At 41.2% G+C, this 14,800-nt stretch overlaps 2 protein-coding genes across 8 annotated transcripts in view; both read right to left on the bottom strand.

Moving 5' to 3' along the window:
• The window catches only part of LOC117518786 (WD repeat-containing protein 47-like), a 59,861-nt gene extending 51,663 nt beyond the window's left edge, over positions 1-8,198 (bottom strand). Inside the window, exon 1 of the mRNA XM_034180019.1 lies at positions 8,051-8,198. The gene's annotated coding sequence lies outside the window, so the exon portion shown is untranslated. The remainder of the gene's footprint in view (positions 1-8,050) is intronic.
• A 2,812-nt stretch (positions 8,199-11,010) lies between these two features.
• The window catches only part of camsap2a (calmodulin regulated spectrin-associated protein family, member 2a), a 148,245-nt gene continuing 144,455 nt past the window's right edge, over positions 11,011-14,800 (bottom strand). For all 7 annotated transcript variants that reach the window (XM_034180011.1, XM_034180014.1, XM_034180012.1 and 4 more), the window contains 3 exons: positions 13,535-13,650; positions 12,994-13,112; positions 11,011-12,267 (listed from right to left, as the gene is read on the bottom strand). In XM_034180011.1, coding sequence (XP_034035902.1) covers positions 11,962-12,267; positions 12,994-13,112; positions 13,535-13,650 — 541 coding nt within the window. In that variant the 3' untranslated portion in view covers positions 11,011-11,961. The remainder of the gene's footprint in view (positions 12,268-12,993; positions 13,113-13,534; positions 13,651-14,800) is intronic.

Below are 14,800 nucleotides of genomic sequence, written 5' to 3'. Positions count from 1 at the left end.
ATTAATCAACAAGAAAAACAGAAGAAATACTAAGGTGATCGCTGGCCACTAGCCCTAAGCTTCACTGAAAGACCCAGAATTTAGGTAAAGTTGAGGCCACGGCATGCTCCGTTTCCTAATAAAATGAATTAAGAGAGTAAAAAGCGTAAAACAAAACTGTACCAGTATGCTAGCCATACGAAAGGGAAAAGAAGTGTGTCTTAAGTGTGGACTTGAAAGTCTCCACAGAACCTGACTGTTTTATTGATGCAGGGAGATCATTCCACAGAACAGGGGCACGATAAGAAAAAGCTCTGTGACCTGCAGACTTCTTATTCACCTTAGGGACACAAAGTGGTCCTGCAACCTGAGAACGCAAAGCCCGGGCTGGTACGTAAGGTTTAATTAGGTCAGCTAGGTAGGGAGGTGCCAGCTCATGAACAATTTTATAGACTAGTAGCAGAACCTTAAAATCTGATCTCACTGGGACAAGAAGCCAGTGAAGGGATGCCAAAATGGGTGTAATGTAGTCGAACTTTCTGCTTCGTTCAAAAATTACCCCAAACTTCTTCACTTTGTCAGTGTGATGTATGACACACGATCCAAGGCTGCGCGTTAACTGGTCAAATTGATGCCGATGTCTCACTGGACCAAGAACCATCACTTCAGTCTTATCAGTTTAAAAATAGGAAGTTTCTAGACATCCAACTTCTCATTGCTGCAAGGCAATGTTCTAAGGATTTTATGTGAACGAGATTACCAGCAGTTATCGGCATGTATAACTGAGTATTATCAGCATAGCAGTGAAAGGCAGGGCTCGCAAAATTTCAAAATCCCTAGTAGCCCTTCGGGCAGGCACTCTTCAGGTTTTGGTAGCCCGAAATGAAATGAACTGGCCCATTTTTTGTTTTTAATGTTTTAATGCAAGTGATAACACATTTAACCTAATTAACATTTTTGGAACTTTTATTAACACAGAACAAGAACAAGAAAATGGATTATTCTGGCAAATTAGAAAATGCCAGTTGTTGAGGGAACAGTCTCATCATCTTCAGACATTTCCTCTTGTGCCACAGTCTCCTCTTCTCTGCTCACTGTCTTTCCTGTTTTGTGTACAATATGTCTTGTGCCCTTTGTGCTCAACACCCAGAAATGAATTGCTGTCTCAGGACAAAAGGATTCCACTGATTCCCCATTTATGGAGATGTGCATAAGGTCATTCAGTGTTTCAGCCTGGAGACTTGTGCGGTATACTGTTTTCACACGGTTCGTGCAGGAAAATCCTCTCTCACAAATGGCTGTTGATGGACTTAGTGTCAGCATTAACTTCACTAACAACAACACATGGGACAGGTTTTCAGGATTCTCAGATAAGAGATCTTTGTACAAGGTGTCTAGTTTGCTACCACGGTGTGCTGAAAGCCACATATTTAGATCCATCCATTCTTCTGGAATTTTGACTTTTTCCTCCTCATTTAGCAAAGTATCAAAATGTTTGACAAGACAGTCCACCTCTTCATCCCCAAAAGTTGACAGCTCTAGTCTTGAGCTGGGAAGAGTAGAAGGGTCAAAAACTTGGAAACAAGACAAGGGTTTTTGAGAAAGATTTTTAAATCGGTTGTCCATGTACTTAACTGTGTTGTCAATAATCTTCAAGAACAGTGTACTAATGGCACTTTTGTCCTTGTTTTCACATCCCCCCCTAACAGGTCGCTGGCTTTTTGTGAGTTTTGTTCCACTGTAAGAAATACTCTCATCATCATTTACTGTGAGTTTGGTGTCCAGGGATCTTTGAAATTCACCTGGCTTGGTTTTAAGGCTGATTAGGTGTGATGTTGTGCTCTCAACTAACTGATTTGTTCGCATAATGCTCAGTTTGTCATGCTGCATTTCAGTGCTGCATTTGGAAAGGATTGTGCTGTAATCTAACATAAAATGCAGAAATCTAACAAATCTCTCACTTTTCATCTCCTGCACAATCCCCTTTGCTTTTGCAGCATCTTCTGGTGTAACACCACTTCCTCCTGACATGTTTTCTAAATGGGTAACTGTTTGAGTGTAGTTTTTTTCCACAGCCTTTAGACATCTCAGCCTGCTTGGCAGCCACCGGGTGCTTTTTAGGCCACTAAAATGTGCCAGTTTTTCATTGAGTATTTCACTTATTTCAGTCAGTTCCCTTCTCTTTTTTGGCGAATAATAATACATCTTAAAGATGCTTTTGAGTGTGTCTTCAAATTTTGCTAGGTACTCGCATCCTTTAATACTGTCCAGCACTGCCAGCTCTAATTTATGTGCCACACAATGTATAGTAATGATGTGAGGTGCCCTTTCTTTGAGCCGCCCAGCTACTCCAGTTTTGTCTCCAATCATTACAGCAGCACCATCAAAATTGGCACAGACCACTTTTTTTTCCCAAGTGTCTGCCCTGATGCCTACATGGTCCACAGCTTCATCAATGGCTTCTAGAACCCCTGCAGCATTTGAGCTTCTGACTGGTTGGCATTTCACCATGTAGGTAGATATGTCACCATTTCCCTTTACATATCTAACATGAACCAGCTCCTGTTCAATAACCCCAGCATCTGTGCTCCCATCCGCGAGCACAGACAAAAACCTGCTGTCTTTGATATCTTTTTGAATCTGGTCTCTAGAGGTTTTTGCTATAGCCCTAATAAAATCTCTGCAGGCATGGTCATTGTGGTAAGTAGAACCTACATCTATGCCATTTGCTTTTTGAAGTTTGCAAAGACTGCCAAATTTTGCCATTGGCAATTCACTTTTTGCAACATAAAATGCTGTTCTAAAAAGTCTAGTCATTATATCCTGCTGTGCTTTGTTCATGTGTTGTATGGTTTTTGCAATTGGTGTCTCTTCTGGGAATAAAGCTGCAGACTGGGCACTAATGCACTTCTTATGTGACAGGGAGTTGTCATGGGTTCTGATGGGGTCTTTCCTTAAATTACTAGTACCAAGTACAAAAGCATTGTTGGAGTCAGAAATTGTAGGGAATTGACGACACACTTGACAGAACATTGTTTTGTTCACCTTATCATATTCCAGCCAAGGGAATTCCTTAGTCCATGAAACCACAAATGTGCGCTTTCTTTTTGCTTCATAGTCTGATTTTTCAGAACTCTTTCTTTTTGGGCTGGCTTGTCGCTCTGTTCCTGTGGAGGCTGGCTGCTCTGACGCTGACTTGGCCTGGTCCTGTGTGGTTGCCTGCTCATCTGTGCTGGACTGTCCCTCTCTCTCTGCCCCCTCTTCATTCTGACCTGTGTTTTTTGGCTGCACAGAACTAAAATATCGACGTAAATCCATCTGTGTTCAAAAAAGAACAAATGAATTAAATAAATAAATATAATTGTTTCGCACGTGCGTTTCTTTTTTCTTTTTTTACTTTATTAACCTACCATCAAAAGACATCTATATTGGCGAGTGTTTGCGATGCTTCAATTCTGAATAGTAGCGTGGTGACTGCAGACTAAACCAGCAACTGTTTTGCTTCCTATTCTTCTCACTTCATCGTACTCGGTGCTTCGTGCACATGCGGCTGGCTCGTGTGTGCGCGTGAGAGAAAGCGGGCGGGAGAGCGAGCGGGTGCCTGGCTGCGCACATAACACACAGAAGGACGGCGCCATCTCCTATCATCCTCAGCCAGCCAAGATATCGGGTATATTTTTAGGTAGCCCGTCGGGCAGGGGGTGTAAAATTTTAGTAGCCCGAGTGAAAAAGTACATAGCCCCGGGACGTCGGGCTAGTGATTTTGCGAGCACTGCTTAAAGGTAATCCCAAAACGCTGCAATATGTGCCCAAGGGGTGCTATATAAAGGGAGAAAAGCAGGGGGCCTAAGACAGAACCCTGTGGAACCCCAAATTTCATGTCACTAAAGTTAGAGGTAGTGTTACTGTACAAAACACAGTGAGAACGACTGGTCAAGTATGACGTCAGCCATGCAAGGGCACTCCCAGTAATCCCAAAATAATTTTCCAGCCTATCAAGTAGAATATGATGATCCACTGTAGCACTGAGATCTAACAGCAACAGAACTGTAGTGGTGTCCGAATCCATTGTAAGCAGAAGATCATTCACCACTTTAGCGAGAGCCGTCTCTGTGGAATGATATTTTCTAAAAGCAGACTGCAGTGGCTCAAAAAGATTATTCTCAGTAAGATAGTCTACGAGCTGCCATGAAACCATTTTTTCAGAATTTTAGAGCAAAATGATAGATTTGATATCGGCCGATAGTTTTTTAATACACTAGGGTCAAGATTAGGTTTTTTAAGTAATGGTTTAATCACTGCAGATTTGAAACATTTAGGAACAGATCCAGAAGTTAAAGAAAGCTTAATAATTTCTAGCACAGTCGGCCCAAGAGTGGGCCACAGGTCCACAGAGTATTAAAAACCTCTTTCACCATCTTAGCTGGAACAACATCTAAAAGGACAACTTGTAGGTTTTGTGTGTTTCACGACTTCATTAAGGGACAAAAGAGAAACGGGCTCAAACTGCTCGAGCACCCGGAGAATGTGCACAAGTAGCAGACAGCTCAACATTACATTTATATTATGATCAGCATTCTGTCTGACTGATGAGACTTTGTCAATGAAAAATTGACAAAACTGCTCACAGGTTGTGGTTGTAGCATCCACCAAGACAGAGCTACATGGGTTTACAACTGAGTTTATAGTATGAAACAACACTGGGACGTTGACAACTGCTGGAAATAATAAGAGACAAATATTGAGCTTTTGGCTCCTTCACAGGCTTTTGGTAGTCAACCAGATTGGACCTCAGAATACCCAGAGACACCTGTAGTTTGTCCTTCCACCTTCTTTCAGGCTGTCTGCAGCATTGCCTGAGGGCACAGGTCCAGGCATTTAACCAGGGGTCAGATCTTGATTTAGTGGATTTGCAATGAAAAGAGGCAACAGAGTCCAGAATCACTGAGCATATGGAGTGGAAAGAAGAGAGGATGTTTTCTGGGAGTAATAGAGACACCAGTCCATTCATGAGAGTCCATGAAGGAAGCAGCAAATTCCCCCACCATCAAGGAGGTGACCAAGCGGTGGGGAGAGGCGGGAATGAGTGGAAGAGCAAATGGAGGAGCAATACATTCAAAAATAACAAGGAAGTGATCTGAAATAGTAGTGTCCAATATGTCATGAAGGGAGACCATGAGAAATAACCAGGCCCAAAGTGTGTCCAAGATTGTGTTGGTCCATCCACTGACTGCATTAGTCCAAAAGAGTTCCAAAAACTTTTGAAGGTACGAGGTCTATTAGAAAAGTATCCGACCTTATTATTTTTTTCAAAAACCATATGGATTTGAATCACGTGTGATTACATCAGACATGCTTGAACCCTCGTGGGCATGCGAGAGTTTTTTCACGCCTGTCGGTTACGTCATTCGCCTGTGGGCAGTCTTTGAGTGAGGAGTCGTCCACCCGCTCGTCGATTTTTTTCATTGTTTAGGAATGGCTCAGAGACTGTTGCTTTGTTTGATAAAATTTTTTTCAAAACTGTAAGGCACAACTGAGTGGACACCATTCAATAAATTCAGCTGGTTTTCGGTAAAAATTTTAACGGCTGATGAGAGATTTTGGTCTGGTAGTGTCGCTTTAAGGACGGTCCACGGCGCCTGACGGCGATCTGCGCTTCGAGGCGGCAGCGTCTCGCCGTTTCAAGTTGAAAACTTCCACATTTCAGGCTCTGTTGACCCAGTAAGTCGTCAGAGAACAGAGAACTTTCAGAAGAAGTCGGCATGAGGAGTTTATTCGGACATTCCATTGTTAACGGTCATTTTGTAATGAAAGAACGTGCGGGCAGAGTCGCATGTCGGGCTGGACCCAACCGCGGGGGGTTGCGGCAGGAAAAACACCTCCGTTGGAAATCTTAATGGGCAAGTTGGAACATGCCCAAGCTGTTAAACAATTTCTCAGTTACTCACTTGTTGAAAGCCATTAAAAGCCGCCTGAATTCTACAAATGGTTTTCAACACGGAGGTGTTTTTCCTGTCGCGGCGCACACAGATTTGCCGAGTCGTCACGGAAACGACTCGGCGAATTTGCCCGTACGTCTTTCATTAAAAAAATGTCCTTAAACAGTGAATGTCCGCATAAATTCCTCATGCCGGCCTCTTCTGAATCTTCTCTGTTCTCTCACGATGTCCTGGGTGAATTAAGCCTTAAATTAGGATGTTTTCAGCTCGAAACAGGCCGACGACAGCGCCTGGAAGCGCTGCAGGACGTCCCGCTCCGTGGGAAGTCCTTACACCGACAGAAACACCCCATAATCTCTCATCAGCCGTTAAACTTTTCACAGAAAACCAGCTTAATTTCTCGAAGTGTCCACTCGGATATTCCTCACAGGTCCAGAAAAAATTTTGATAAAGCAACGCGCGCCGTCTCGAGCAGCGTGTGAAACAAAGGAATTCAGCCGAGAGGGCGGGACCACATCTCACTCAAGGCCTGCCCACAGGGAAATGACGTCACCGACACGCGTGAAAAAACTCACGCATGCGCACGAGGGTTCAAGCATGATTGGTGTAATCGCATGTCATTCAAATCCATATAGTTAAAAAAAATAAATAAAAGGGTCGGTTTATTATCTATGCCCATGTTTTGCATATCAAAATGTTCAGAACGGTCTCAGCTTCCTGAATGTGAGACACATATTTGTCTGCAACACTGTGGACATGATCTGTTAATAGAAATATGATGAAAAGTTGACCAGGCTGTAGGAAAGCGTCATTGGGACTCAAAGAGCAAAGTAAAATGACCACATTCTAAAGCGGTTACCTTAACCCAAAACACCTAAACCCTTTTTGTACCACACTTCTATAAAAAATGAAAAAAAGAGTCAAATAGACAAAACTATATTCACTGTTAAATAAATAAAACATAACGGGAAAGTGCAAAAACAGATGACTGGAGTACAGGTGTACAGTACCTTTCAGTGCAGGGATGACAATCTGTGCTTTTTGGCAGCATAAGTGGGTGTCTCTGATATTATTTATGAATCTAGCTCCAGATAGAAAGAAGCTGTTTTTATGTCTTGAGGTTTTGGTCCTGATGGACCTCAGCCTCCTGCCAGAGGGGAAGGTGACAAAACGTTTGTGTCCTGGGTGCGAAGGATCAGCCACAATCTTCCTTGCTCACCTCTGGGCCCTGGAGGTATACAGGTCCTGTAGGGATGGCAGATTGCAGTCGATCACCTTCTCTGCTGCGTAGATGATACACTGCAGTCTGCTCCTGTCCTTAGCAGTGGCAGCAGCGTATGAGACAGTGATGGAAGAGCAGAGGATGGACTCAATGATGACAGTGTAGACGTTCACCATTATAAATGCAGACAAAATGGTACTAGACCAACAGGGATGTTATCACTCCAATGAGTATGGACAACTCTGGGTTTTTGGATAACTGTTTTTGGAAGGGTGCTGTGCTTCTGGTGTCAGAATCTGTGTCTCAGGTGCCAAGATGGTACAGGTTTTCATTGCAACCACCCACTCCAGCAGGTGAGTTCACTGATTAACATCACTGTGAGCAGATGGAATCAGTTACCCAATTACAGAATATTTCCAATTTGCATATGATGTGGAACATACAGCACTCTTTCCTGGGGTTCAGGGAGGTCTGTCTGGGTTCTGTCACTTAATTTAAATCCAAGCATTCCTTCATTTCCATTTTTGCTGGAAATCAAGGGCTGCTGGGAGTCTGGAAGTACAAACTGCACAGGTCCATCTCTTCTTTATATCTTGTCAGCACATTGTGGCAGATGAATGCAGAGTGCCGTTTTAGTTTTTTTACACCTTTAAATCTCTGTGTTTGTGCGTGTTATAGTGGAACAATCTGCAGTGTGACAGTGGTCACGGGGCGTGGAAATCGTTAATCCCTGCACCACAGAGGCGCCCCGCTGACGCCGCCCCAGTGTTGTGAGCACGTAAAACCATAAAATTCACCCCTGACGCCGAACGTGTCGGCCCAAACCTGACCGCACTTTAATCCCGAAACCTGTTTATCCGACACACGCGCAGATATCGTGCACCTCGGCCAGTAATTCATCTGAGCTCACCTGTCAAACTGCGCCAACGACGCGCCTCATGCACTCCGCCGTGCGTCTGACCGCCAGCTGCCCCGCAGATTTCTACTCTGCACAAACACGGTTGCCATGCGGACGCAGCAGCCGCAAACCGCCGGCGGGATACTGATGACGTCATGAGTCACACCTACTGCGCAGCCACGACAGTGTGCAGAGTGGGAACAAAACAAAAAAGAAGCTGTGAGGCTCCAAAACTACATGTAATGGTAGCGCGCAAAAAACAAATTATTAAATAAGTCTCCTGCAATTTTTTTTTAATGTTTTTTCTGTTGGTGGTATTTATTTTTGATCAATGTCACCGTCTTAACAGGCAAGAATACGCTGTTTTAAAAATAACAATAAATTATAATTAAAAGGACGGAAAAATAACGGACAGTGAGGGAATAAGAACGAGTTTTAACCCCGTCAAGTAAAAAAAAAAAAAAAAAAAAAAATCTAATTATTCATCAAGTTCTAAAATCTAAAAATTGCAGCCATTAATTATTTTCACTTTTTGGCAGGTGAATGGGGCTAGATGTACTACTGCCTGGTGCATGACATCACAAAAACAGCTGCCAATGACTACTGGCAATATTTAAAAAAATAAACTTTTTTTAATTGAAAGACATCACCTAAAATAAATGATGTCATGTAAGTACATAAATTTTGGCTTTTCAAAAGCTAAATGTTCACATATATTTAGAAATATTATATTTAGTAACTTTCATTCTTTAAAAAAGTCATACACCTTTAAAAAGTATTGTATGGATACAGAAGTATATTTTATTATTATTGCAAGCACTGCCATGTTAAAAGTGTGCCACCAACTGAACATGCAGTACAATGACTAGTTTTTGTACTTTTCAATTGCCTGCACTGTCAAATATTTACTTGTCTTCTACAATGTTGCTATATGTATTCTCATGCAAAGAAATTGTATTTTTATCCTAAACATATGAAAGAAACACATAAGAAATCTTGCTGATTTGCCAGACTGTTTTTATTCCTTAATATTTTCATCAATAAGCAAACAAAATTGAATTATTAACCTAAGTCTGCTGTTTTTCCTCCTAAATGTTTTCCTGTAAAATCCCAAAATACTGAGGCCAGGCTTAGTGTTATTTAATGGAAAAAAAAAAACATATTCAGCAATATGCAGGATGACGACGAAGCGTCTGACAAAACAAACTCAACATGTAGAATACATACTATACAGAATCATTAAATAACAACAATTCCTGCCAAAAGCAGGTGGAATGAACTCCTGCGACACATTTTCACCCTCTCACTTCATTTCATTACATTTCAAAACACATGTACAGGATCAATTTTGGTCATAAATACACCCATAGTTCAACCAAAGCACCAAACGTCTGCTGTAAATCAAACCTGCTGATTTGACATTACAAGGCAAAAGTAAATAATACCAACAGAAGTCAGTGGAGCATTTCTACCCGTATGCAGCAACAAGAATCAGCCCCATTCTACTTTGCATTATTTGACATTTTTGCAATAAATAAATAAAGAAAATCAAAAATATATATATATTTCTGGCCTTGTAGTTCACCACTGACTGCACAGCTAATACACACCTTCAGAAAATGTTTTCTGTGAGTTAACATATTTGTGTACTGACTGTGATAAAAAAAAAACTGGCATTTTCAGTCATTTAGAAACAGAGTTATACACGCATAGAAAACTTTCTTACATTCAGTGATTGGCGGAATCTTTCTCCAAAAAGTGCCTTAGTTTCATGAGTGCACATCATTAAGATATGCCGTTCTATTTTGGAGATAAATTTGTACTGTCCATAAAATATGACACAAATTCACGTTAAGATGATTCCCTGTTTGGCATTTTGTGTTGGACTGCAGTCGTGCTCCTGACATCAGGACACCGAAAATACCCTTCATGACCCAACTGGCAGCATTTTAAAGTTAAAAAAGAAAAAATATACAACAAACTGTGTGCTCACAAATTTGCTACAAACCAGCAGTACAATAAGCCCAAAACCCTGGGGGGTAAACCTTTTTGAAGGAAAACAAAATGTCCAAAATAGGCCATAATTCATAACCTGCCACCTGATGACCATCTTTTTTTGATGCTACAATGCCATTATGCTTAGAATTAATACTGAGGGAAAAAGGCTTTTGGCAATTTGTTTGATTAAATTGGTGTCTGTTCTCAAGCAGTGGGGTTGAAACCAGAAGATCCTCAATTCAAACCCCAGTCTGGCCGGAAAATCACTAAGGCCTCTTGGGCAAGGTCCCTAATCCCCAAGCTGCTCCCGGTGTGTAGTGTGCACCTTGCATGGCGGCACCCTGATATGTGTGTGTGTGTGTGTGTGAATATGGTTGGATGTGAGGCTATAAGCATCTGATACAGATGGAAAAGCACAATATAAATGCAGTCCAAATTTGACTTGGATCTTGATCTCAAAAAAGGACAGATTGTTGGATGTTTTGTTCAGGTGCTTTTAACTACGGTAGTGGCCCAGATGAGATAAATCTTGTTAAATATCAAATGTCTTTGTTTTCAGTTCTGCTCTTGGTTTGTTACGTTTAAGAAATATGTGTGTATAGCTAGAAGAAATACGTAAAAAAAAAAAAAAAGACCCGTACCAGCTAAATAGAAAACAGTAGTTATTTAACCACAAAGGAATGATTTTTGTCAACATATTCCCATGATGTGTTTCATAGGATGTCATGCGCAAAGTTAAGCGTGACATTTTGTGCATATTGCTGCAAATTTCCACGTGCATACACAATATGTGTTTCAGGTTTAGTGTTAAGAAATTCAGGTTAGGGTTAAAATAATAAGTACAAGATGAATTTGCGCGGACTATTTTGGGGGGCATCAGATCAGCATCTTGTTGTCGGTGATGTCATCATATGACAAATACATAGGATACATATGAATTATTGTGCATTACTTTTATAAGTTTTACTGCAGTTTTTTGTGTGAGGATAACTGGCTTTTATTTCCACTTGCAGACAGTTGTTCTTACCGTAACTGGATAAAAAGGTTTCCAGGTTTCAGTATTTTTCTATGTCTTTACAAATTAATATTTTGGAAATACAAATATGACAGCAACCCCCCCAACACACAACCAATATTATAGCTCAACTCCTCTGCAGGTGTCCAAAGGTTAGTAACCACAGATCTACAATGTTTTGTATTCTTTACTATTCTCAAAATGCATTTTGAAAAAAGCTGAAACCGCTTGGCTTTGTTGTGCTGAACACACATGTACTGTGTGGCAAACACTAGCTGTATGCAATTAGCTTTTATTTGGCCCTTTGCACTTTTATGCACTATAATATACAAACTGTTTTATCAACAGAGAAAAAAGTCTTCCTTGAATACAAAAATGTCCACGTGCTGCTTTATAATCACGTTGTTGTACTGCGGCACACTCAAGCAAAACGTGGCTAACGGCACCTATCATTCGAATAATAACCAACTAAAATAAACGTGTACACCACCTCAAAATAGTCAGCGCTTCAGTATACCACGTAAAACGTCCTCGCATTCATATTGTCTGTTTTTTGTTTGTTTGAACATTTGGCACAAAGGAAAGAGCAGCGTACACACTCACACGTTGCTAAAAAGACAAAGTCAATATGTAAAAACACGTAAGGAAAAACTTTCACATCATTCGTCAATAGTGACATACATTCCAGTTGATCAGAATCTTCTAGGACAGAGTCTTGTGTCCAAGATGGTGTCGGGAAAAGAAGATGGGAAGAAACAAGAGGATAAACAGACAAACATAAAAACGACACTAATGCATTCATCTAACCCGGTGTTGCAGGTGTTTGAATCTTCATGGTTATGTACAGTGAAGTGCAAACTCAAATAGGTTTGTTTCATTGGTGGGGAAAAAGGTTATGTTTGGACTTCATTTAGGACTGGGCAGGCACTACTTTTTTTGGGGTGGCCGGCTTCTTGGTTTGCCAGAGGTGGCTGTGAATGGTCACTGCATCCACGCTGGCCGACATGGTCTTTGCTGGTATCTGGCTGAACTGCTTCTTGTCCGAGTTGTACTTGTAGAGCCCGTCGATCATCTTTCGTGTGATGCCCTTCGGGCCGATGCCTGCCAGCTTGTTGATCTCTTCTGTCTCGGGGCAGTAGGTGTAGAGAGCACGGAACTGGCAGCCACCATCTCGGAACAAAACCAAGAAGTTGTTGGCCTCTGATTTTTCCATTTCCTGTTAAAGACAGCAACAAGAAAAGTACATCAGATATGAAAGTGAGGCAGCCAATGGGAAAAGCAAAGACTGGTACTACAAACTCTCATGTGCAGGATTTAATAGCATGAATCCCCTGTGATGGTGGCACTTTGAATGACACAGTGATTGCCAGAAAATTTTTTGTGAGTGAGCACTGGTAATCCCCACCCACAAGTGCTGCAAGGACAAGCAGTTATTTTCTGCAAGCTGCAAGTCCTCTATAGGCAGGGGTGCACATAACTGGTACTCATGGTGCTCGTGTGTGCGAAACATCATTGATGCACAGCAGAGGGAAACACTTTTCCTACAATCAGTCATTGTTTCCTCTTATGAAGTGCTTCCTTTGTGTTTTCTGCTGTGCATCATTTATTTTTAGCATGCACAAGCACCATGAGTCCCAGTTATGTGCATGCTTGTCTATAGGACCTGAAGCCCATTTCTACCAGCGCTTATCTCCAGATTCCATAGCGTCAAGTGGATGACATTCTACGACTCCCCCTGAAGGGTCGATATCCAGACACAGGTTACTTCCTCAACCAAGGGCAGTGTGGGACAATACAGATAAAGCACCTTGTCCAAGGACACAGACAGATAATGTGACCAGGACTCTAATCCAGGTCTGCCTACTGTATTGGTAGCCAAGCTAACAGGACACCCGAAAACCCGCCTGCATAAACAACTACAGCAACATCCCCGTGTTGTTACCTCCAGGATTTTGTTCTTTTGTGTTTCGTTGACCTTGCCCGCGAGGCAGCAGTGGGACAGTGCATTCTGGATGATGTGTTTGTTAGATTTGGCACTGGGCTCCTTGTACAACTTTGGTCCTGAATGAGAGCAAAAAAAAAACAAAAACATTAGAATGAGACTCTAGACACAGCATTTGTTCTGTCCTTAAACTGACGTCTGCACCAACAAGGCTTTAAATTTTTGTTGATTGGTTTGGAGACAGATGCTGGCATCTTGTCAATACCAAGAATATTACACTATATTTTATATTACTATATTAGCATTGCTAAGAAAATATAGGCAGGTTAATTTTTGTTGATTCTGTTTCTGCTGTAATAATATTGTTATGGCACTGCTAGTGTCAGCAACAATTTCACATGCAATTCAAGGAATTAGGTCCAATGTGCCAAATGAACATCCTTTTTGTGGAAAAACTGTTCAATCATTCATTGACAGGAAAGGGGAAGTTGCCAAATACGGCAGCTATCTTGATGGGTGAACATGCACTACGATGACCTACCCGTGTACTCTGTGTTGGAGGTAACAGAGGAGGTTGTGGATGCATTTTCCCAGTCCTTTTCTCCATTCCTGCTGCTGGATCGACTTGGGGACAGACAACCGTCCGCAGAGTCTGGTCTAAAACATGATCACATGGCATTACGTCAATATGTGTAAACAATCCTGTTGGTTAAGCAAAAAATGGTAAATTGGTAAATGGACTGCTTTTATATAGCACTTTTCTATCTGAATCAGACGCTCAAAGCACTTTACAATAATGCTTTACATTCACCCTGACGTCAGGGTGCTGCCATACAAGGTACTCACTAGCAACTAGGGGATTAAGGACTTTGCCCAAGGGCCCTTAGTGATTTTCCGGTCAGGCTGGGATTTGAACCGAGGATCCTCTGGTCTCAAGCCCAACACTTTAACCACTAGATCATCACCTCCCCATAAAAAAGTGTGAAAGGGATCAAATAGCAATGCTCCCTCCATTGAAGTTAAATGTACACACAGAAATGTTTTTTTTTTTTATGCATTTTGTAGGTACTTTGAGACAGTGGATGCTGTTATATAGCGACTAAGTGAGTGATATCAGCAAGGTCCAACAACGAAGTTTCAAAAGGTGTGGGTCAAGAACTGCTGTAATGACTTTGGTGAGATGGATTTCAAGCATGGATACAAGTGAGGTGGGATCAAAAAAAACATTATAGACTAAAGCCACGCCTCCATTATCACAGGCCTTACCTCCTCAAAACTGTCAGTTAGATGGTTAGTAACATACATTCTGAAATATATGTCAATAGCATACTTTTGTCTGCTTTGCTACCACTGCATTACTGTTAATTTTTTAGCACACATTTTATTTAGATTTATTTTTCTGATAAAAAATATTTTGCAGTTTTAGTCTTATTTTAGTTACAGTAGAATATTTTATATATATATATATATATATATATATACACATACATACACACACACACACACACACACACACACACACACACACACACACTAGCGCATTGCCCATGGGGATCCACAGGCTCTATACTGGGTAGTGTTTATAAAATAGGTAGCTGACATTTTTCAAGGGTGGTAATAAATTATGCAAAGTTTGTATAATGAGTCTGAATGGCTTGTGAGTCCAGAATGCTTTAGAACCTTAGACCTCAAGAGTTTTTATAGGAAGAACTCAACCCTTTTATTTCCTGTTAATTACCAATTTTTAAATGTTAATTTACTGTCTTAATGTATTTATAATTTGTTTAGGTTCTTATCAAATACACAT

Source organism: Thalassophryne amazonica, chromosome 10, assembly GCF_902500255.1.
Source record: "Thalassophryne amazonica chromosome 10, fThaAma1.1, whole genome shotgun sequence".
Taxonomy (NCBI): Eukaryota; Metazoa; Chordata; class Actinopteri; order Batrachoidiformes; family Batrachoididae; genus Thalassophryne; species Thalassophryne amazonica.
This window is presented reverse-complemented; position numbering and strand designations above follow the sequence as displayed.